This window comes from Lutzomyia longipalpis, chromosome 4 (genome assembly GCF_024334085.1).
Source record: "Lutzomyia longipalpis isolate SR_M1_2022 chromosome 4, ASM2433408v1".
Classification (NCBI taxonomy): domain Eukaryota; kingdom Metazoa; phylum Arthropoda; class Insecta; order Diptera; family Psychodidae; genus Lutzomyia; species Lutzomyia longipalpis.
Genome location: NC_074710.1, coordinates 4732865 through 4758396, shown reverse-complemented (window position 1 = coordinate 4758396; position 25532 = coordinate 4732865). Strand labels below are relative to the sequence as shown.

Below are 25532 nucleotides of genomic sequence, written 5' to 3'. Positions count from 1 at the left end.
TGACTTTTGGCACTTCCATTCAAGTGGTCAATTGTGTTGCTGAGCGGTGTAGGAGGGAATGGTGTTGATATTGAATTGGTACGTTATAGGGGTGGATTTGTGCCAAGAGGGTGCCACACACTGTGACACAATCTCGAGAGTATTTCACATTTGTTCTAGAGGTGCATCAAGGGGATTAGAAAACAATACAAATTGAAATTAAGCCTTGGACAAGGAAGATTGGATGGTCAGACCTGTGATCAGACAAAGATACATAGGGGTGTCTGGAGTTTATTTAAGAGAGTTTTGTATTAATTTATGAAACATTGAAAGCCTCTTTGAAAATCCTTAATTATTTTTTTAAAGAAATTTCTTTTATTAAAATATGTTTTTAGGGCATTTAAAAAATCTTCTAATCCTTAAAAAAGCTTCCAATGTTCTTCTTTCAAAGAAATAATAGAGAGCTTTAGTGATTTATAACGTAAGGACCCTTTAATAAATGAGAGTGTATTAATTCCCTTTCTTTTAATACATTAAAAAAACTCTCCCACAAAATGAAATTCATAATAAAAATTCATATTAAATAGCCAGGAAAAGGTGCAAAAGGGAGAAGAGAACGTAAAGTGCGAGAGTGATGCAAGGAAAATCCCTGCAATTCATTCCCCATTTTATTCACCCCCATTGTGACCCTCGAATGCCATGGGAATTAGAGAAAAGTGAATTGAGAAGCCCTCTTTCATGGGCCATGAAATAATCTTTTTGTCGGGGAGCATATTAATTCCATCTTCAATGCTGTTATCAGAATAACACAGTGGAGTCGTTTGTTTTCGAATAATGGACATTATTCGCTATTATGTGGCATTTTATTATTCCCTCCATGTCCTTTTTCGCACCGTGGTTGAGGGTTGAAATTGTTCGAAGAAATATAGTGATGTTCTGTTTGTCTATGTCTCTTCCTTTTTTTTGCTCTTTTTTTTTGACATCATCTCTTCGCCGTGAGGTACAAAAGAAATTTTTTTCTGATGAGCAAATTTGCTTAGATCAAACTCACCACTTCCTTGTATCGTTTTATGCGAAGTTCTTCTTCATGCACAAAGGGATGTTTTGTTCTGTGCTATCAATGAGCGCAATTTAGTTGTTTGTTATTCGCACGGAGAGCATCGTCGGCAAAGGGCAGATGTTTTGCATGCAAATCAAGCGTGGAAAAAAGGCGGGAAAATGATGAGAGGAAATAAGTTTAGCAAAGACATGGAGTTCTAGTAGTGTTCTAGATGTTTTCCAGGGGTCAGAGGGCTCACGAAAGTTCACAAAAGTTCACAAAAGCTCTGAGAAGCTCTCAAAAGTTTACTTGTGGGACGATAATGCAGAGAATATGGTGTGAGAATGGAATTGTGGTTGAGAACTCAATTTTATTGCATCTCAGACACAAACCAAACGTTCTAGCAGAATTTATCAAAAGCGTTCTCAAACCGTTTTTCCGCCTCATCCCTATTGCAGGAAAACCCTTGCAATTAGCAATACGATGGAGGCTCTATCTCCTCTTGCAAAACACTCACAGGTGATGCGAATTAATTTAATGACTAAATCAGTTTCAATTGCAATCTCTCTCTCAGCTCATACAAAGAGACTCCAATCCCTCTCCTCAACTCTCGGCATGGGAAGTTATGGAAAAATTAACCATAATTTGCGCCTATTTATTTAAAAAATGTTACAATGAAAAGTATTCCTAAAAAAAGGGGGTGGATATTTGAAGGGTGAAAAATTCAAGTGCTTCACTTGAATGTTTTTTTATTTACAATTTGAAATTGAAGCAAATAATGTGTTGGGACGAAAATAAAAAGTCTTCAGAATGCCATTTTTTCCATCATCTGTTTATTCATTTTCTATTTACTCAATAATTTCTCCCTCATGAATAATTTTCCACATGATAGATTTGTTTATTTTTCCTCAATAATTTACACTCTATTATTTAATATTTTTTCTTCACTTTTTTTTGTGTGTGTGATCAACGACAAAATTACATCAAATTTCATGGGTATAATTTTACAATGTTCTCTATTCCAATTAAATTTCCATTGCCAGATTAAGAATATTTCGTTTTATTTTCTATTCTTTTTAAATATACAGAAAAGTTATGCTATCGATAGATTTTTTTAAAATGTTCTTTTTTTCTCTTTTATTTTTTTAAATTCTATTTATTTGCTACTATATTCTTCATATATTTACACCATTTTAGATAGAATAGAAGCTTACAGGGTGGAACACTTAAGAATTCTTTATTGTTTGACTCGTTTGACTGTTTTTTTTTTAACAGTTGAATGTTCTCAAATAATTTCTCCTTGGAAATTTCGTAAGACTTCGTACGAATTATCCAAAGAATATATTTAATTTTTATTAAAAGAAAGATATTTTAAAGAATTTGAAATCTAAGTTTTATTGCACAATAGATATAGAACAAAAAAACTCCAATTTTCTGAGAAAATGTCTAGGAAAATCTGCAGAATTTTTCTACTGTATACTCCGACGGTAATTTATTTTTATTTTAAAATAATTTTACATGAATGAGCGAAGAATTTGAAGAAATAAATAAATAGTAAATTCCTTAAAGTGCACCACGCCTGCAATTCATTACTTAGGGATTAAAGTATCCCTCTATGTGGATGGAGGAGGCTCATGAGTTAAGCCACACTCCCCACTTAATCCTTGTCCGGTCAGAAAATCACAGTGAGTGGCCTCCGAAAGTCACCCCCCGGTGGGTATTGGTACCCACTGGAGGGATAGGAAGCACCACCACCCTCCAGTTGACTCTCCTGCCCACCCGGTAGCTGCCCTTTGTCACCCAGATCGTTGAGTTGTGGCGTAGATTCGCGCTCATCGAGATTATTGTTGTTCGATGTCATACCATTGGATGGCTGCTGGAGCTGCTGCTGCCCGTAGATCTTACTGATGTCGAAGGCATAGTTGGCTGCCCGATCTTGGTACATCTTTGAATCGAAGTAGGCCTTCGTAAGGACGGACGGATCGAGGTAGGCGCTGTATGCACTCGTTGGCGCCTTCGATGTGTCATAGAGGGAGCTAGCTGCTGTACCCAAATACGCGCTACGGTCCAATGTGAACTTTGACACGTCCATTTGCGATGAAAGGGAGGCCTACAATTGAAAGAACTCGAATTAGATTCATTGTATAGCTATCTCAATTGTCTGCTTTATAATTTAAACTTTACAATTAAGCCGTTAAACCGCCATCTTTAAACATGTAGCTGGGTATGAAATTTCTCACTGCTTCAGCGGAAAAATCACCAATGACCGTTTAGTTGTAACAACAACATAAAACCCCATTGAAAAATAAACAGGGTACTTCCAGAAGAGTCAGTTGCAGCAGGGTTGTAATTTGGTGTGCAAATAATGGCCAGAAGGCATTTCTTTGGTGTTGCGTTTGGTGTCAATATCGCACCGGAAAAGTCAAAACACTGTAATTACAGCTTTTTTGCGACAAGGTTTAAAATATTATGAGGTACAAAGTACCCCAAATTCATGAGAGAATAACCGACAATCCGTGTGAGAAGCTAAATTTTCTGGGATGACAAAGGGGATGGTTTTTGGGATCTTTTTTTTCATCCATATAGTGTGAGAAAAAAATTTTATTGTTCATTGAGGCGAAATGTTTGTTTTTATGATGATGCTGGGAATATGTTGGGGGAGAGAGAGAGCGCGGAGGTGCCACCTTTATGAATTTGATGGAAGTGACCGTCAATTTGTCGATCATCGGACTCTGCAATTACATAATCGTCAGTCATCTCTCTCACCACTGACCCACCCCACTCATTATCGGATGCCATCGACATCTCAGCACAATGGCTCTAAACACCTCAATGTGCCCTCAAAAAAAATCACCTCTAATTGGATGCAGCGAAGGGTATTCAATTAAAGCTGAGGAGACGAAAGAGAGGCTCCGGTTAATTGCGGGCGAAGACGAGACGACAGCCACGGAGAATTGGGGTCAGAGGTGAATGATTGTCGAATTAAAATGGATTCACCTTGGAATGAATTTTGCATGAAGTATATAAACTCAAGTGGGGCCAACACCGCACAAGAGGCTGCACAAGAGAGGTACTTTTGCATCCTCGTGCGATTGTAAGATTGTAGGACTCCCCTTCTCCACCCCCCTCGCCATCCTGGCATACGATGAGAAAAAAAGAAGAAATAGTAACAATAAACCCATCCTCTGCATAGCACAAAAGACGTCTCTGTCAAGTGCTTTGGGGGACCTTTTGTCTTCACCGGGCGGCTCTCGAGGGCATCCCACCACAAAAGTCCGACACCCTCCCTCTTTCACCTTACCGAGGAGCTCCCCTCCCCCTTCATTCCCCCCTCATAATGCCAGGCATTCATCTTTTTGTTTTATTTCCCATACTATTTATTTTATTCTTTTGACCGTGCTGGCTGAATTCGTTAAGGAGGTATTGTTGAGGTGTCACTTTAAAATATTGCCCGCCATTCATATGAAATTTACACACTTTTCAGCATCGTGAGGAGAGAGAATCTTTCATAAAAGACCACACGATTCTTCATAAATACATGCGGCTTATCACACACAAGGCTAAGAGCAGGAAGGAAAGTAAATGATATCAATTTAATCAGAGGGATTTTTCGTTGTGAAAGCACATTTTTGCCATGGTTTCACATGAAAAAAAATGCAGTTGAAAAGTTTGGTGGAAAATTCCTCGGAAAAGTGGTCGGGAAAGAGCAATGAAAGTTTTTGCAATCAACGGCATTTTGAATAATTAATGAATAATATTGAAAAGTTTATTAATTAATTTAATTAAGTACCTATTTAAATGAAAACATATTTTAAAATTTTGTATAATTGATTGAGTTTAAATTCAAAAATTCATAAACAACACCATTACTGGGTTTTAAGCGTTTAATAATTATTACAAAATCAAAAGAATTGATCATTTTTTGAAAAAACAGTTTCTTTGAAAATTAAAGAATAAATTAGAGGAATAGAAAAATAAAATTAGATTTTATGACTAATTGCATTAAAATTTGCAGCTTTTTGTAAAAATAATGTTAGAAATTTATCCTATTTCCGACGCTGACCAGTCGCTGACAGTGGAAAAGCAATTTTCCGAACAATTTTTCTCCACTCAGGGAAATAATTAGCTATGATAGCACCTTCTTAAGTAATTAATAAATAAATAAAAAAAATAATAATGTTCTATAAAGTTTGGCATTTCATTTTTAACGTTTGGCATTTAATTTCGAACATTTGATGCTATTTTCTAATTATTGACATTTCTATTCTAACGATAGGTATTGCTTTTCAACGTTAAACACTTCTTTTCCAATGTTTGACATTAACTATAACATTTAACGTTCCTTTTCTAATGTTTTGCATTTAATTTTCCACATTTTAAGCTCTTTTCTAATTAGTTTGACGTTTCTTTTTTTAAGTGTCTGACGTTTATTCTTTACGTTAAATGTCATTGGGAAATCGCTTTTTTCTAAAAAAAAAATAAATTTCTTCTGCTCCAAAAGAAAAATTTATATTTTCCCGATATTTTAGTATACCTACTACAAATGTTTAAACACTCAAACACCCTCTTTGACTACATATAACACGACGTTGAATACCAAGAACCCAGGCAAGAACCACAACACTTGCAGGTAAAGACGATGGTCTCTCTACATAATGATTACTTTGTGGATAATTTCCGCTTCATATTGGATGTATGTTTGTTTTCTCGAAACATTAAATGGGTGTGAAAGAATCAATTTTCGTGTGAGAAAGATTGCTATTAAATTTAATGTTGGTTGCCCCCTCAATTTGATGCGCGCATGTTTAATAGGATTGAAGGAGGTTTTCGAGTTTAGGAAGATTGAGTCATGAGGAAAAAAATCTGGGTGTAAACGGCTGTATTCCGGGTGAAAAATTACAATGGCCACGAGATGAAAGAACGCATGGCTATGCGCGAGGAGATGGATTTAGGAGATTATGTGGCTGGGAAACAGTAGCTACTGAAAATGATGTGTCCAAATAGAGCGTGCACCGAAATGTCTTTAAGACGATGATGGGAGCAATGAAGGGGGGGGTGCAGAGAAATTGATGTGTATGGGAGAATAATTGCACGGTGAAGGAGTTGAGGCCTACAACAATAGGTAGGTATGAATGGACGGACAATCAAATCACTGCAATTATCTCATCACTTTAACGAGATACGTTCGTCGAATTAAATTATATCCTCTCGTCCCCCGGGCACTTCCCTGCGTACACAAACTTCACCACATCACCATCCATATGCACCACTGATTGTATATACCTTCCCATTGTAACTATCTATTAATATTCTTTCTCGCAGCTTCTGCCCAGACTCCCCTGGGTCTCACACTTTGTGAGATAAAATCTCCTATTTGTTAGTTATTCTTTCATCCCACAGGACAATGGGAAAGAAATATTTTTTTTTCCTTTCGAGTACAGTGATGAGGACAAGTGGCAATTTTCTACCCTTTTCGAGTGATTAAAGGGGTAAAGGAATTTTGTAGGTGTTTTGGATTCTTACCTGAGTTGTTGGAGGACTCGTCTGCGAGAGATGACTGCCCAGATGGTACGGTGGACCAGGAGCAAAATATCCCGGAGTTATTCCTGCGATAAAAGAAATTCATTGATAAATCCAGCACTCTGAGCACTGAGCACTAATTTAGAGGTGAAAGGAGCTACTTTTATGTCTTTTCTGTATTAACCCTTTCGCGAACATTAGCTGACTAAAACGTGAAAAATTCAATTTTACAGAAAAAATTATTAAAATTTTTTTCAGAGCCAAAAATTTGGTAATTTGACATAGAAGAGGTCAAAGAAAAAAAAACCTTTGGCTTAAAAATGTTATGACAAAAAAAGTTGATACAAAACAAAGTCCTAATGTTTCAATGTTTCTACAAGGTTAATAGATTACATCCAGAAGACATTTCTCAGTCAAGCTTTTTTCCTGACATCTTCGAGAATTCAACGCATTCTTAACATTAAAAATGAATTAAATTAATTGAAATTCAAGGAGAAAATGATTAAGGAAAGGGTTAGGGAGCAAAATAAAGTACAAACATTAGGGCGAAGACACAAACGTGAAACATTTTATTTTCCCAAATTTTACTTAATTTAATTATTTTTCCAACTCTGAAATGCGTTAATTTTACGTTAATTAGACCAAAGAAGACGTTCTGACTAAGAAATGTTTTCTGATAGCATCCACAGAATAAATATGGCGATAAAAGAAGCGAATGTTTCAATGTTTCTATGTTTCACGTAGACGCGAATTTTACGATTTTTTATTACGTTGTAAATAACTTGAAAACTAACAATTAGCTCTCATTTCTTTGCCGAAAGAAAAGTCTGAACAGTCCAGCCCTCTAGAAGCACCAGTAATTATTTTCTCAGAACCCAAAACAAATGTTTGAAGATTTATTTTATGATATTTAGTGAATGTTTTAATTTTTTCTCATAAAAGCAGAAAAAAGAACTTATAAAAACAACCAATCGCTCACACTGTTTTTCACAGTGTAGCTTTGGGAAAGTCCTCAATTTACAAAAGCTATATATGTCGCAAATTTTAGCAATTGCGCCCCAAATAGACCCAGCTAGAGCCATGAAAGTTTATTTACTGCTTCATGGCAATATTTTTGTGAATTATTCGCGTCGATGGAGCTTTTTTTTGCCACATAACTCCTCCAAATACTCTCCCCTTCTCTGTGCAAAAGTTGTGAGTTATATATGTATTTAAGGTTGGTGGGTTAAAATTAAAATGAGGATGGTCGTATTTTTCATTTCCTGGCGACCTTTTTCCCTTCAATCTGCGAGGGTGTGTTTTCCACATACACAAAAAAGCGGATTTGTGCGGCAATTTGCGTGTCATGTGGCAATTAGTGCTCGAAGCGTGGGTGGGTTCCTCAAGGGAGGAGGGGATGGTGGTTTTTTCCACATCAATTTCCCTAGAGCAATGCCAACAATATAATTGGACAAATATGATAATTTAGAAATCCTGGTGCGCGAAAAGAAAGGAGAGCAAAATGTTGAGAGCTTTTTGTGCTTTTGTTGTGCACAACATGAAACAAGGAGGAGCATACATAGCTTGAGGACACAATGCATGCCTTCGTGTTCTCTAAATATTCCACATTGCTTTTTTTTATCCATTTTTATCTCTTCTCCCATTTTCTGTCTATATAGTTCTATTTTTCCTCTTTCAAAATGTGTAGAAGAAAGAATTTATTCGACAAATTGTTCTCTTACAAAATGGAAGCTTTTTTCGCCATTGAGCGCAATAGAAGGGCACGATGTATGGGAAGAATTTTTCAAAATGAGGGATTGTGAATAGGTATAGTTGGGAGCGAGAATGGAAAGAAGAGTGCCAAAGAATAGCTCCATTGTTTCTTCATTTTCTCTGTTGAGAATTCATCTTTTCATCCCCTTGTTTTGCATTTGCGCGCAAGAATTGCAGGCACAGATATGAAAGCCGGGGCTCGTGGGCGGCTCAATGGGTACTTTTTGCATTGTTAACTATTACATTGGAAAGTCATGAGCTTCCGGAAATGGAAATTAATATTTTTCTTTTCGTGTAAACTAGGTCAGAGAGACTCACCTGCCCGAAGAGCTTCCACGGGGACTGATGGGTATGGCATTGGATACGGATAGCCATCTCGTCTGAGGGCTTTTGGTTTCCTACGTGGTCGGTATTTGTAGTCAGGATGCTCCTTCATGTGCATAGCTCTGCAAAAAATAATTACATATTTATAATTATTCAAAAAAAAGACTCTCTTTCTCTAAACTTTCTTAAGAAAAAAAAATTCTTTGTTTTTTTTAAATTCTGTTAGAACATTTATGCAAAAAAAATTAAATATTTTTCATGAAGATTTCAAGGGTTTCAGGGCAGAAACGTTTCCTCTGTAAGATTTCGTTTAATAAAGAAAACTCCAATCTGACGAACATTCTACAAAAGAAAATATTATATAATGATTTCCTAAAACATGTTGATATACTATGTCAGTCAGATGGATAAGTAGGATAATTTCCCTTGAAAATTATGAAAAATTATCTATTATTTTCTGAGTTGCAATTTATACTTTCAATTATTTTCCTCTTATTATAAAAAGTGAAAAAAACAGATAATTCCCGAATTTTCTTTCAGTTTCTATAATAAATTTAAAGACCTATAATATTGCGTTGTATTCTGCGACCAAGAAATCCTCGAAAGCGTTGAAATTTCAAAACAAATTCTTGAAATTTCAAAGTTTTCTTGGTAATTTCTTGAAAAAAAATTATGCTTTAAATTTCAATTCATAGATCTCTTCAAATATTTCTCCTTAAAAAAATGTTTAAAAGATTTACCTCAAACGTTTGGCTTCATCGATAAATGGACGTTTTTCGTCTTCACTCAGCAATTTCCATTCAGCACCTGGTGGAGAATAATGCTCAAATTCAATGATATGATTATTCAAAGGGGAAAATTCAAAATGAGAAATATGTGTCTGTGGGAATTTTGGGAGGTGTTTGAGGAGGAACTTCTGCAATTGCTCGTTTTCGGCAAATGTACACACACTGTGTGGATGATTTCAATGGGGGTGTACACAAGTACGGAAGATTCTATTCACGATGGGTTTTCGTGAGTGAAATTGTATTTAATTCAGAAACAATATTTTCGGTTTGCAAGTGTTGTGTCGTATGGGCTACTAACGCAGTGTATGTGTGGATATATTGTTGCCGACAATTGAAGCTCGACGGGTGGGTAGTGTGCCACCCCCTATACGGAAATCCCTGCGTATGGCTTTTTGTGCAAAAGTTTCAGGTGAAATTCACATGGTGTGCTGAATTCATCTCCTTCCACCATGGCCCTAACAATACCCCGGGTATGTATGTGTAGTACCAAAAATTTCAAACTGACGCCAAAATAGCTACAGCACACTACTCTACACCGGTGTGCTATATATACGAAAGGCCCCCGGGGGTGGTGTAGCCGCGCGTGCTTTAGAGTGGAGAGACATCGTCATCGTGCAATTGTCGAAGATAACAATGCACAATTCCATTGTCGCCATGACAACAATCCCGGAGTTTTTCGTTTTGATTAAATGTCGTTCCACCCTTCCGCCATATCCCGCACCACCCCCACACGAGACAGTAAAACTTTCGACTCCACCCGGGGGATCGAACAATGGCGCCACAGCAAGTGAATGGTAGAATGAACAGCGACATAGTTTTAACCACATTTCGAGAGAGAGATGATGTTGTTTCCAAATGTGGGTGGGAGGGATGTTTGCAAATAATCTCCTCGCCAAAACCCATTTTAATGCACATAACGCTCTTGCTCCAGGAAATTGTAGCAACTGTTTTAATGCGTAAATACTCTTGTTATCCACACACATCAAGTCATTGTTACCGCAATGGGGGGATGTAATGTACATCGCAAACTTTTCCGTTCTACATGATGCGCTGTGGGGACACTCAAAGGATTAATTAGGATGAAATATGAATTTTGTGGGATATACAAATCTCCCATGAGAGAATCAAGTGAGAAATCCTGAAAATAATTCTCAACTAATTAAGGGGTAGTTTCGTTGAAGAGTTTGTAGTTTGTAGAATTTAGCGGCGTGGAATCGAATTATACATATTACAACACGAAATTATTTGTAAAACTTTTAATATATAGGTAGGGGAGAGCGGGGTTAAAAAAGTCACTTAAGGGTTTAGAAAAAGCTCAAAATATAATATTGCCCAAATAGATAAAGCGAAATGTATAGCTCATTTCTATAGGAAATTTACTGCTCTATAACTCTTTCTCAGATCATTTTGTTATATCTAGCTAGGAAATACGATCTTTTAGGCTTTTTCCAAACCCTTAAGTGACTTTATTAGCCCCGCTCTCCCCTATATAAAATATGTTGAATATTGTAGTGGAAGAGATAATGTAACAAAAACTTCAAAAATTTATGCTTCTGTTCATCTGAATTGAATTAGATTTTTCTTTGCAAAATAAAGCGGTTTAACACTTCGCAGCAGTAATATGTTTTAATTTTTCATTTCATTTTAATTATGCATGTACCACTAATTTTAAAAAGATTAAAGTACCTAGATGAAGTCGCCTGGTATTCATATAACCCTGCTTGACAATTTCTATGTTGTCTTTTTTAGTGAAATTCTAGGCTAGGCTTTATAGAATCATACCCCGCTTAATCATCTCTCAATTAAATTCTTCGCACTCATTAGTTTTAATGCGCAAGAAGAGTTTAACCAATAGATGATTAAGCGGGGTATGACCTCTCTTAAAGGATTGTTTAATTTTTTAAAGCTAGGCCTGAAGTTTTTAGGCTGAGCCGAAGTCTTTAAGTCTCAAGTTTTAAAGACATTAAGATTAACTCACGTGGAATTGGAACTGAATGCATTTTTGGAAAATTCAATGCGTAAAAACGGATAAATATACATATTGATCGCCTTTGGGTGTAGAAATTCAATAAAAATTCATGCAAAAATGTGTTTTTCCAGATTCAGTCTGACGTAGTCTTAAAACGTTTAAAGCCTGACCCTAAATAAACTTAAATCCAGCCTAAAAAACTAAATTTTGCTTTAAATACTTTAGTATGATTCAGGAGAAGAACGAGAAGAACTAAACTGAATTTAGTAGAAAATCGAATGGATTCGATTTAAGGAAGAGTTTAGTACCTAATTGCTTCGTAACGTAGAAGACAATAAAGAGTTTTTGAATTTGTATGAAAATTAAAAATTTTAATTAGGAAATTATTAAAAATCAACTTAAACCCACATTCAGTAAAAGTTTCCGAACATACAATCCAAAGTGAAAAACAATGTAAAGAGTAACTACGTTCTTGCTATTCAGCAATTTTGATTTTAATTTTTTTTCCCAATTTATTGATAAATTTTCAAAAATATCACAAAGTTTTTACCTGTAACGATCTTGAGTGATTTTTGAGTCAAGGTCAGGTTATTTTTAAATAAGGGCAAAACGTCGCTAGGTAGCATAGAAAGTGCACTTTTCTTTAATTTTGACTTCAATTATTTAAAAAAAAATCAAAAAAGCTTCAACTTTCCACCAAAAAGAAGATTTTTTAAAAACTTATTACCGCATTAGCTACATATGTGTAAGGAAGTAGACAGATAAATTAAATAAAAAAAGTAAATATGTACATTATGTATTTCAAATGTAGCAAATTTCCCGTGAACTAATTTCCAAATCAACATTACATAGACAATAATGGGGTAAAATGATGAAAAGCTTTCCGATTCATCGCATTTGACGCACCAAATGGAAACGCAATCAATGGGTTAGAAAGTGTGTTCAATCAATTTTGTGTTTCCTTCTTGCAATGATGTCATTGTTCCGTCGCACAATCACTCTGCCATGATGAAAAACAACGCATGTGAATGGCGGAATGTTGTGGGGAATGCGAATAGAAAGACAATTTCAATCTTCTTTTAGCTTGTTGTATTACGTATATAGCACACCTCGGTCTTTTATGGTACCTACATATAATATTATGTACAATATAGGGTAGTGAGGGTTGCCCCCAAAGAAGAAAGCTCTTGCAAACAATAGAATGGATCGGATTTCAATTAAGTGATTTATCCATGATTGCTGAATACTTTTAGTACTACGGGGATTGAATGGAGCACTTCAACCCCTTATTTTTTTTCAAGCGCGCACCACACACACACTGGCCAAATAGTCTGTTTCTGACAACTTTCAAGACATACCCGCCATTCCTTAAGCTTGTGAAGGAGTTTTTGTGCTTTCATTCACGCAACCGATTGAGTGTTATTTAAATATTTTCCCAAGTGAACGGAGAAAAATCCTCCTAAATCTAATTTAATCACTCCCACCCAGCAAATATAGGGCGGTGGAAGAGACAATGTTCGGGAAATTTTCTCTGCGTATATACACATCAAATATTGACACGAAGGGTTTGTTCCAAACCACCCCCATACCCTCTGGTTCGACGTGGTGTGTGTTTTCATTTAAATACCATCCAAAATGTGTTTGCACTCATCCGCCCACTCTTTACGATTATATATACGCACAATACAATGGTTTGGTGTGTTAATATGCACTTCAGAAACATCTAAATTTGCCGGATGATAGATTTGAGCACACATCGACTCAGACAAGTGCGAGGGAGATGAAATGGGCGCAACAATGGGAGCGGGTGGTGATGGTTCATTGTTTTCCCCTTGGAATGCACTTCCCTGTTAATTGGACATATGGCTCATTTCATCCAGAATATTGATTGTCAATATTTGCGCGAGAGGTGCATTCAATGGGAAAAAAAATTGCACTGTATACGAGCCTATTTCCTCAATGTTCCACTGGAAAATCCCAAAGAGCATCCAACCCACTCCCCCCTGGAAATCTTATACTTAAAGGCAACACAGTGTGGAGAAATATTCAAATTTGGAAACTGTTGAACCACGATAAGAATAATTAGATGTTAAACCATTGTTGTGGCACCCTCCTGGCAAAGTGGGATGCCTTAAGAACGCAATTCAAATTCGAGAAGCCACTTGCACAACAATAACCTTGCCTTCATGTGAATGAGATATAAGATATATACAATATAATCTGCCATGTGCCGGTGAATTGAGTAGGAGGAAGAACACAGAATCAGAGAAGTTTAATGTGGAAGTATTACTGGTACCAAAGCCACAGGTGCAAGGAAAATCCTCTTATACTAAAATAAATCAATTTTGGAAAATGTTCGAAATGGAGGAAAATTCATTTTACAACATATTTTGCTTCGATAAATATTTTGGTTTTGATTTTCTGTTAACGAACTTTGGTTATCGATTGGTTGCAATGGAGACGCCTGGTTGTAACTAGGCAATAGTAAATTATTGAAAGTTTTCATTGGGCTGGAGAATTTTCTCTTTAACAGTATTCCGATAAAATAATGCAAAGAAGATCGAAAAAAATCATTTTCAATTGATTATTGCAAAAACAAATATTTTTTAAAAGAGATTTGCTATAAAACGTACAAATATTCAAACATATCACCTTTTTTGACCTATTTTGCATAATTTCAGCGCATAATGCTAATGGAAATGACTGAATTACTGAGAAATTAGAATTATTTCTACGTTTGGTTCAGTGTGTGACCCAATGGGTCTTAAAGGGTCAGATATTTTCTTTAAAATATTTTTTTCATAATTCTTGATTTCAATATCATTTTTTTTAATGTTAAAATCGAAAGCATTAGTGTTCAATAAGACTAAAAGTAGTTTATTCATTTTTTTATGCTGTTGTGCCTTCTAAATTGTTAAAAAAAATCTATGGCGAACAATACCCTCAATGATAAGTTAAGATGAAAAAACTTTAAAAGAATTTCTGAAAAATGTAAAAAAAACAACAAATGTAAAAAATTGTAATAAATGTAAAAAAAAACAACAACAACGCTAGAAATATTTAAAAAATAAATCTCTTAGACACATATGGAACAAAAGCAAAGAAAATCACCGCTTAATTATTATAAAATTATTTTATGATTGTATTAATAACATTTTAAAACCCTAAAACTAAGGCTTTAGATTCCTATCTAACTTTTCAACTCAATTTTCTCTTCATTGTTCTGACTTTTCAACCACAATATGTGATAATTTCTACAACACTTGCTCTTCCCTTTGCCTCCCACCACACATACCACTCAATTTTGAAACACGGTGCCTCACGTTAGACGCACAATATGCCACGGAAATCGGATACGAGGAGGAAATTAAATCGAATGTAAAATCGGAAGTTACATTTTCCAGCCCTCTAGGCGCAATGGGGGTGGAGTTGTGCGGGGGGTGTTCCCATTTGACGTAGGTGTGAGGCATGATTTTTCTTCCATCCCAATTCTACCTTTTTTTTTAGGGAATTTTTCCTTGGGAATGAAAGGAAAAGTCGGCACAATGGGAAAATCAAGGGGGTGGTGGTGTGTATTGTTCAATTGGATTGACAGGCAATCTCTATCTGGAATTACATCTGTTTGGACAATTGAATCGACCCATAATGCCTTGTTTGACGCAATCACTGACAATATACTCAAACCCCCGGCTACGACCCACCCCCTCTGTGCACCCCAATGATCGCTTTAATATGGAATCTGCCGCAGATTTTGTGCATTGAATGAGGGGTTTCCGCGACCCTCAGTGACCGCTCAATTGCATATTATGTTGGTTGGTGGATTATTAGGGGGTTTATCTCAAGTGTAATGTATTGTAGTATATAAATATAATATGGGAATTTATCACTCACCGAGTCGCTTTGAAATCTCCGAATTGTGCATCTTGGGATTGTCTTGGGCAATTTTGCGACGCTGCAGACGCGACCACACCATAAAGGCATTCATGGGGCGCTTTATGTGCTCCTCTGTGGCTCTCTTGGCGGGATTCTGGCCCATGAGACTGCAGAAGAAACTTGGAGGACAATGTATCATAATATACTCGTATAGAGCAATAGAGGGAATTTTTTTAGCTCACATTTACTACGTCTTTAGGGGTTACAAGATTAGAGGTATTTTGCAAAAAAAAAAATCACAAAATTCCTTTAATTTTGTTGTGAGTTTCATTAAGCTTTCTATAGCCTTTAAGCTTAAGTTTTTTGTTTCAATTTAAATTAAGCTTCAAGTCTTAAGTTTCACCTACTTTGTGCTTCCTGTGTTAGTCATCATGCCCCCAATATTCTGATGGAGATTCCCCGCAGTCTGCGTGGGGGTCTGATGGTGGTGCAGCGATGCTGTGGACGTTGCATGGAGATTCTGGGCTGAATGGAGATTCAGACTGTTGAGGTGCGACGTGTGATTGGCGATACTCTGTGTCGTTGGGATTGACAGAGGATGCGGCAGAGATAGGCCCGGTAGGGACAGTGACGGTATTCTGTCCATCATGCCGCAGGATTGCTGCCTGGAAGGAGAACAAAATTTGGGATTCCCATTAAAATGGATGAAATCTCATTTCATGCCCAAAGACACGCGGGGTATCGCAATCTCCACAATCTTGCCAACTCAAATAAAACCCAGCGGGTTACCATTCACCTTAACCAGCTACTGTTTCCCACCTCCCTCCCTTCTGAGATAGACACTATATACTAGAAGACTTGTGCGCAAAAGATTTTGGATATACAGTCAATTTTCCAGATAAGGAATTTTTCCATATTGCGCGGTGTTTTTCCATCTTAAACCTAACTATAAAATCAAATTCCATCGTCATTGAATTAATTCAGAGAGGTGTAATATTTTTTTCTCGTCCCATTCCGCGCCCGCGGGATCAAGAGCATCCCGAAAAGGGTGTCCCGCTGGCAAAGAAATGTTGATTTTGGAATTTATTCACGCGCTCAGCACCGAACAGTTGCCTGTGGATTGCCATTAATTTTTCGGTTGGGTTCACTTCGTTCACTCATAGCCCCCGGCCTTCTCATACCCAAGCAACAAAACTAATTCCTCTCAGAAAGATGTGTTAAGAAGTCAAAAGACCTAGGAATTTCTTAAAAGTTATATATAAAATTTTAGGGAAAAGTTAAGTAGGTACTTGTTTAATTTCTCTTAAAAGAATTATTGAGGACAAGAACATAGAGTAGAGAGAATTATAAGCTAAATTATTTAGTTTGAATAATAATTTTAATTTAGATAAATTATTTTAAAATATCAATTCATTTTTTTCAGTCAAATATTTTGTTTAATCTTTAGGTAATAATTTTAAAAATGGTTTTAACGGTTTCAACTTATTGACCTTTTTGAAATCCATTAAATTTACTTTATTGAAACCAATGCAAACAAACCCATTTTTAATGCCAATCATATAGTAAATTGAAGCTATTGCAGAATTTTCAACCAAAAAATAAATATAATAATAACGCGTTGTGGTTTTTGCCACTGATACACAACAATTCTATTCATCAAACAAAGTTTTAACAATTAGTGGTTCAGTGCATTATTATTTAATGAAACAATTCAAAGTTCACAACATATAATTTATAATTTTTACATGCAAATATTGCTATGTTTAATGTGAGAAATCAATAAAGTTATTGTGGGTCGAATAATTAAAGAAATATTTATTTAATTTTGTTACGATTGAGCTGAAAATGAGTTCTTTGGATTTAATTTAAATAGAAAAAAAGATTTATAATGCTTTCTTTAATAGATTTTTGGTAATGTTTTTTTTTTTAATCAAATGGCGCTGTATTGCAGCAAATTTTCTGTCATGCTGAGAATGAAATATATGTATGTATGTTATGTATGTAATAGATTTTTAAAGCAAAATACCTCAATATAAAATCTATTCAAGGTCGGTTTTTTAAATTTTAAAGACTTTGAAAAAATGTATAGAAAACTTCACATTCATTTTCAAACGTTTGACATATTTCATTCAAATCTTTGATATTTTTTTGAAGTCTGACATTTCTTCTTTCATTTTGACATTTCTTCTCTAAAAATTTGACGTTTGTTCTAACATTTGACGTTCGTTTTAACGTTTATTATATTTTTTAACGATTGACATTTCTTTTATAAGTTTGATATTTTGTTCTAACATATAATTATTCTTTTCCAAAAATTTGAAGATTATTTTTAAATATTTTCCGCTTTTTTAAAATGTTTTTTTTTTTATATTTTTTTGTATAATTTTCTAAATTCCTTTAATATTTTTTAACCGTAATTCTTAGCTTGAAAATACTTTTTTTAGGGGATGTTTAAACACCGAAAACTCTCTTTGACTACGCCCCTATCATAGGACGGTAATGAATTAGAGAGAACCACGACTGTTCCATCGAATCCGCTTTATTGGACCTTCTTAAGACTTTCTCGCGTACAAGAAATGCTCATTGGGTTTGCTATGGTACATAACGAAACTGGCTGGGAGACAAGTGGCTATCGGAGGTGCGATTCATAATAATTTTCTTTTCATTGAGAAGACACGGTTAGCGTCCCATGGTCCCCGAATGGTCTCATTTTAATAAAAATGTTGCGTGGAAGTGAGGCACGAAGAGGTGGAGACACGAATTCCAGGAGACAACGTCCATGCGGGCCCAACAAACTCGGCTGCCGGTCGACGCGTTGTGCCTTTGATGGCATCCACAAACGATACCCTATCGGCTGGTGCTCTCCAGCTGCGAATTTATTGCACCTCACCCGTCCCAAGTAATCTCAGACGGGACAATGCCATCGTAGGGGATAGTTCTCCTCAATATCAACTCTAATTAATTACAAATTTACGACCATTTCGAGTGTTGATGATCCAATATTGGATGCCACCGTTCCCGGTGGGTCTCTGCTGCTTCTTCACCTGGACCACGGTGAGTGGGTGTCACCGGTGAGGATGATCACAGGAAATGAGACTACTCTGGGATCATTAAATAATACCCAATTCAAATTTATGGTCATAAAAATGCAATAGATTCCCAAATTTTCAAGGGCCTCGATAGGACATTGAATTTTCTATGGCTATACCAATAAAATGACCATTATCTTCCTAAATGTAGCATTTTGGGTCTGATTCACGGCACATAGATGACAATTTGGAAGCATGCAGAGACTTTCTTCAAAAAGGATAATAAATTAATTTTGAATAATTTTTTTCTTACAGATTTGAATGAAAAATACCAACTAATTTAAATTATAATTTTGAGTAGAAGCGGAGATGTAGTGCACTGTTAAAAATAGTTTGTTAAGGTAACTTTGAATTGTAAGAAATTGAGGAAGGATTTGCAATATTTTCTATTCTAATATTTACAATTTCCACCTATATTTTGAAAATTTTTAATATTGAAAAACAAAAAGCTCCTATAAAGAAATTATATAATAACCATTTCACTTTAAAATAAACAAACATTTCAACGAGATAATTGTGTTATTGTAATAAAATATCAACAAACCACTAATTGAAACATTTTATCATTTGCTCAATGGAATTTTTGTATCCATTGCATGCACAATGAATGCTTTATTAATTTGTTTGTTTTCGAAAATAAATGCAAAAAGCTCTTATTTGCTGCATGATGGACATTTGAAAAAAGTTCCCTTTTAATCAATAAGTATCTTTAAATTTTAAAAAGTCATTAAATTGGATTTTATTTTAAAAATCAGTCAATAAAATATGTATTTTTGTGAAACTTTGTATTAATTTGACTTAACATGCTATTGGAGAGTCAAGTTTGGCACATAGCACATGACAGTTGTAGCTAATTGACAGGAAATTTGACAGAATGAAGAGATTGTTAAGAGATAGATTTTCAAGAGTTATTTTCGAGCCAATTTTTAAACAAAATTTGAAAATTTGCTTGAATTGTCATTAAATGACAGAATAATCGATTAGAATTTAATATTTTGACTTTAAAAAATAAAACTTAAGGCTCAAAATATTTTTGAAATTATCATTTCTTTTGTTTTATTATTTACTTGACCATCTCTTAGCTGTAAACTATCATACTAACTCTTTAATGCGAAATTAGTACCTATACTCTACTCTGTGCTTTAATTCACTACTTTAATCATAAAAAAATTAGAAATTTTTCCTCTGAGTGTTTTCTACGAAATTATTCCAAATGAAGACATTTAATCTTGTACTTATATAGAAAAAGTCTCTCTCTCTCTCTCTTCTCATCTAATGACGAAGAAAAAGCGTGAAAATGGAGGTGCTAATTGTACAGGAAAATACATTGGGCCACTTATGGCAATCGCTTATGGCTAAATAGTTGAAAATTTCGGGCGCTAATTGCACCGTGAATGCAATAGTGCGAATAGATCTTCGAGTCCATTTGCACTAACTTTAACAAAGGACCAAAATACACTCACAGAGAAAATGGCATTTAAATACATCATTTCCTATGGCCATATAGAATAGTTTGTTGGCCATTTTCTTGAGGGCATACAATGGGGTTTTTTCGGGTGAAGAAAAAATTGCCTCAAATGATGTTTTTTTTCCACCATAGAGGTTCTTGTATACACACAAGTCCATTATGGCCAATTACTGAGATGGTAATTGTGTTGAAAGCGTTTGCTCAATTCGTCAAAATTATATTTCTTCCACAATGGGCGGGTTTTTTTTTGGTTGCTGTCACTCCTGGAAGTCACAATATTTGATGTTGTTTAGCGGAGGAAATAAATGGATGGCAATTGATTGATTCTATCGGTGAAGATAAGGCAATGTTCTCAATGGGAGAGTAATTCAATTTTCCGGTCCTTCGAAGGGGTGGATTTTTTCCAAGAAGGGTGAGCTTACAGACTAATCATTGCAGTGAAAAGTTAGAAATTTTCTTGGAAAAAAAAAATCAAAATTTAACGGAAATTTTGGCAAATTAACTTAAAGTTTCTGCTGAGAAAAAATTAAATTTTGATTTCACTTCAATTAATCATCACGGAATTCAGATTGATTTCCAAAAGGGAAAGGGAAATGTTGTGTCCAATTAACAAAGCACTACTTCACTCTCTAAATTTTACAAATAACTCAATCTTTTTTTTTTCTTCAGAAGAATTCAGAAGCAATTCCGGGGATTTCATGAACTCTAGAAACTCTCCCAAAAACAGCTTCTAAATTACTATTTTTCTGTTTTCTTATTTTCAAATTTATATTATTTTTTTCCTCGTAACACGGTCACAAGTGCCGACGGCTCGCGATATAATTCATTGCTATTGGAATTTCTTTGGATTAATCAGGTACAGCCACATTCTGCACGCAGGGGTTAGGAATGTTGTGTAGAAAAAAGAAGAATAAAAATGGGCAATTTATGAAGACATCTCCAAAGAGCCGCAGAACACCTCAACATTTACACCTTGATTGTATTTCTATGCAAATTAATTAGCTCCCATAATCAATTCAGAAAGCTCACAAAAGCTCCAACAAACCCCGCGTGTTGGTGTACGCGTGAAAGACTCTCTGATGGAATAATAATGAAGAATATTAATAAAAAGTTGTATATGATTATGACAAATGTGTCAGTTTGGGACCGGTTGGGCACCCGATGGAGCATCTCTCTTTTTACATCTCCGCGCCACCTTATTTACCATCTTCATGGCGTGCATAAATAATCATCTTTGAATAGTTAAATAATCAAAATATTTTTGTTCAAATCAAAAATGTTGTTAGACGGAGAGAGAGATGAAAAAAATGGCACTAAAATATCCACAAAAGACATCTTTTGCGGTAGCAACAGGAAAAATCATCGCCCACGTGCTAATGGAAAGAGTCGTTTTAATTAATTCATTGTCACTTCAGCTCAATTGCATGGGTTTCCTCATTAAAATTTCAATTAACTCTTTGGTACTCATTCAATATGCGGGACAATTTTCCCCAGCACGGGTGGAACTCCCCATAATTATGCTGGAGAGGGTATTGGGGTATATGGATGAAGTGGTCCTTCAGCGAATAAATCTGCGTTAGATTGAAATGAGCAAAATATAAAATTCCTCGCGCATTCTTTTCATTCGCGATATTATTGCTTTCACATGGAATTTAATGGTGGTACATACATATATTTAAATGCTTTTTTTAAATAAAGTACTCTATATAGCAAAGTAATTATGCAAGTTTCGTATTAAATTTAAGATTTTTAATTAGTTTGTTAGTAAGTTACTTATTTAGTTTATGTTAGATTCGTAGAACATAAGAAACCAGGAATAATTTCGTATAAATTTATTTTTTAAATCTTTAATTGGTTTGTTAGTAAGTTAGTTACGTATTTATAGTTTCGTAGAACATGTGAAATCAGAAAAAAATTTCTCAGAAAGGAATTTCGCGAAACACAAGAAACCATAAAAAACCATAGAAAGGAAAAAATCTGAATCGTTTTTAGGGAAATTGAGACATCGGAAAATCGAATAGGAAGAGAAAATTTTAAATATATAGGTAATAGTTCCGCTAAACTGAAGCTGAACATTATCAGATTAATTTCAGCGAAACAAACAAAATTAGAAAGTTGTTCCATTATGAAACACGAAACATCAGAAAAAATAATCTAAAACGAATAACCTTCTAAACTTCTTTAAACCTGTAACTTTAAGATTTTGCATTTTTTTTTAACAGAACACAAGAAACCAGGAGGAATTTTAATAACACGAAAGCAGCAAAAGTTTCGTGAATGTAAATGTGAGAATAGTTTAACTGAACATTAGAAACCTGATTAAATTTTGCAAAACGATAAGAAAAGAAGCATAAATATGAAGAAAAATTAAAACATAAAAAAAGTTCTGCAGAACACAAGAAATCACAAGAAATCGTAAAAAGGTAAAAATCAAATATTCTAAATTATCTGGCAATCTTAAATGATGCGGCAGATTTTTCGTAAAGAATCCTTTAAGTTTTCTACAACTCTTCCTTACATTCAGATCGTTAAAATAATTTTTAAAAAAATTCTTATTTCCAAGTAACGCGTATAAAATTCCCAAAAGATCTGTCTATTATTTCGTTACCATATTTGATATTTATTCAAATTCCCCATCATACCACAATTCTTCAAATAAATTCTACATTTTTTTTCAAACTTTTTATCACCTTTATCTCCCTCATTTGAAATATCAATTTCTCACACAATTTATCTCTACTTAATTATATTTCTCTGACTCCATCATTCTTGTCACACTATTTGCCAAAAATATTGACACAGTGTGACCTTTCTTGCAATTAGAGGAGCCCCGAAATTGTGTGACGAAGTGTCTTGTGTCAAAATTTTTCTTCAAAAAATCGAGACAAATATTTATCTTGTCGCAATACTACAGAGAGAATTGAGCGGCAGAATATTGTCAATTTTCACCTGAATCAATTTTTGTAGCTCCACGAGATGAAAAATTCCACTTTTGGCGGAAAATTGTCTTCAATTTTTTTTTCTTCAAAGTTAAACTCTGGCACTCAATGGCGGTTAATTTCCACCTACAGAGGGCTATGTGGTCACAAAGGGTGGAGAAAGTAAGGAATATGTAGCTTCTGTGGCTATCATGTTATCTGGGTAATTCTTGGAGTCACTGTGGTGTCGCTGTGGGGTCACTGTGTGGTCACTTTTGCGTTTCTATGTGATCAATCACTAATTTAAATTTTACTTTATAAAACTTTTATTTTTAATACTTCACTTGAGTTATTTTTTTTCGATTTTAGTGCGCACGTTAAGACACTCAGGTGAGCAAAACCGAGCATTTTCTTACGCATTTCATTGCACAAAAGGGAAATTTATTAATGAGAAAAAAAGTGTAGGAATGTTTAACAAATCACCATCCAATCTGGCAAAAACCCCAAACGGAACTGTTTTGGAGACAAAAGTTACGACAATAACTTGCGTGGCGAAAACGCTAAAAGGCTAATACACTTTCCGCGAATTTCCCAACGAAAAAAAGGGGAAGAGATACTGCGTGAAAAGCGGGCGCGCGCGAGACAGTGCTGCCGCCACTGCGGTGTGGAGCAACTGTCGGCAAGTACGGTGCGGTTGAAGGTGGAAAATTGAACGAAAGAGCCAAATAGCGCAGGCGTCCGCCTTTTGTTACATTGTTATTGGTCGGAAGACACCATTGGTTCGTACACGATGCGATGATGGGGCGGCGCTGCTCTAATCAAGCGTGCCTTTCTTAATGCACAGCGCGCGGTATGCCCATCCGACGGGATGGTAAAGAAGAAGAAGGGGAAATGCATGAGAGGAATAAGTGAAATAGACAATTATTGTATTCGCATCTGATAATCCATGGTCCACGTGATTCCCTGAAAGAGGATCTTATATGACATACCTGTCAATTCTGAAGGTCACGAGGTATATGGTTAAAGCAAAAAGCTTCTAACCCCTTTTCTAGGATATTTTTCTTTAAAAGCTTATAGAGGATATATAAAAATGTCTTAAGCTTAAAGAAAGAAAAAAACGTTAAATTCGTTACTTACAAGCTTAATGGCGAATTTTCCTAAGAATATATAGCGAAAGCTCTGCAAAGGAGGCGTCAATTGTTTATGCAAGACAATGAGCCAATTGTAGCAGCTAAAAAGGAAGTACTCCACACAGACTCCAATTGGATAAAAATGTCCCAGAGAATGCTTCTTTTCTCGCAATTCTTTCCTTTCTCTCTCACAGGAAATTCCCCATTGTGTGGTGGGTAAGAATAGAGCGCATGACTTTTCAGGGGATTGTCTGCTCTAGAGAGCTTTCGCTGAAGCTTTCACACCCATTGTTACTCCTTGGGTATCTCATGGAGTTATTGTGTAGCATTTTGCATTGGTACATTCACACTCACAGGCATGGGAGATATCCTTTGGGGGATTTTTTTTTGCTTTGAGAGAGCATTTTTCCTTTCAGTGCTTCCCGCCATTGAAAAAAGGTTGCCCTACATATAACTATAAAAAAAAGCTCCACAATTGTGGCAATTTTTCAACAAATCTTCAACCAAATCGATAAAATTAAATTGATAATCATTTAAAAAAAAAAAAGAAAGAGTTAATCGATATTTTCTATAAAATTGAGAAATTTAAAGGATTAGTTTCTCCAAAAATAAAACTTTGGTGACACAGAGAAAGTTCTTCAAGTGTTCAGAGGAAGAAGAAAATAAGGCAATCAATTGGCGATCAATGGCGTTCAATGGCGATTGTTTTAAAGTTTGGTATCCTAAGAATTCTCCTCATTCTACACAATTTTCCCAAAGAGGTCACAAACTCTCTCTCTCTCGGGAAAACCCTTTCTCATTCCGAGAAAATTCCATCCAATAAACCCAAATATCGATTTCCATTCATTGCATTATTTCCACTAATTGAGTGAACTTTTACATGTTCTCGAGCGGTCGCAAAAAGGGTTTCCTTGGCGTCCCTCCTACCCTCCAGCAGCGCCACAATGGCAGCAGCACGAGGACGCGTCAAACAATGTGGCATACATTGAGGAATTATACAATTTTCCATTGTTGAATCACATGCAGAACGATTCTAATGCACAATTAGTTTGAATTTTGCGTCAATTGGTGTAAAAAAAAACGTGTGCCGAGGGGTTGCTCGCTTTCAATTGCGTGCACCCCAAATGTTTTTCCACACATTTCCTAATGCGCGTGATCCTCACCCGGGGGCTATTTGTTTCTCAATATGCCGTTTTATTTCCTGACATCGTAAAAACATATTGCCCATATATATTGTGTTACATTTGCATCCCTTCGGTGGTGCGTTGCAATTCAATTTCAATTATTTTCACCGCGTTTCAAAGAATGAAGGGGATGAATGTGAAGAGGGGGTGGTAGTTTTATATTTACAATTTCTTCTTTTTCTTTAAGTATTAAGTGAATATTTTTGAGAAAAATTGCTCATTTTGATTTTTTTACGTAAATTTTCAAGCGTTATGAAAAAGGAGTTTATTCATTTCTATATGAAAAATTCTTTAATCGAGGAAACGTACAGAATAGCTGTAATTTTTGGGGGATTAAAGAGAAGAATAAGAACTAAGAGCTGATGAAGTATGGAATTCTTAAAGCTCGAGGATTTTCAAGAGCGATTTTCGAGTCAATTTCGAAACAAAAAAATAAAACTTTCCTTGCATTCTCGTTAATACTTGGAGAATACGAATTTCTAACCTCAAACTTTGAACT

At 35.3% G+C, this 25532-nt stretch overlaps 2 protein-coding genes across 4 annotated transcripts in view; both read right to left on the bottom strand.

Annotated features, from left to right (window-relative positions):
* Positions 1–25532, bottom strand: part of LOC129795542 (histidine-rich glycoprotein-like) — a 446033-nt gene that overhangs the window by 245976 nt on the left and 174525 nt on the right. The gene's annotated exons all lie outside the window — the stretch shown is intronic.
* LOC129795634 (protein SOX-15) lies at positions 1830–24481 on the bottom strand. 2 transcript variants are annotated; one of them, XM_055837078.1, is made up of 7 exons: positions 22751–24481; positions 15652–15909; positions 15263–15423; positions 9355–9421; positions 8609–8736; positions 6542–6624; positions 1830–3128 (listed from the first exon to the last, which is right to left on the bottom strand). In XM_055837078.1, the coding sequence occupies exons 2-7, from the start codon at positions 15891–15893 to the stop codon at positions 2691–2693; spliced, it is 1119 nt and encodes a 372-aa protein (XP_055693053.1). In that variant the 5' UTR covers positions 15894–15909; positions 22751–24481; the 3' UTR covers positions 1830–2690. The 2 variants fall into 2 exon arrangements, with proteins under 2 accessions (XP_055693053.1, XP_055693054.1); XM_055837079.1 differs by having other exon boundaries at positions 15263–15411.

What these genes read in the sequence shown, in the direction of transcription:
- LOC129795634 (XM_055837078.1), bottom strand. Translation starts at nt 15,893, where the DNA reads ATGATGGACAGAATACCGTCACTGTCCCTACCGGGCCTATCTCTGCCG. An exon ending in ACTAACACAGGAAGCACAAA is followed by an intron (nt 15,424 to 15,651) that starts GTAGGTGAAACT and finishes TTGTCCTCCAAG; the next exon opens with TTTCTTCTGCAGTCTCATGG. An exon ending in GATGAAGCCAAACGTTTGAG is followed by an intron (nt 8,737 to 9,354) that starts GTAAATCTTTTA and finishes TATTTTTTGCAG; the next exon opens with AGCTATGCACATGAAGGAGC.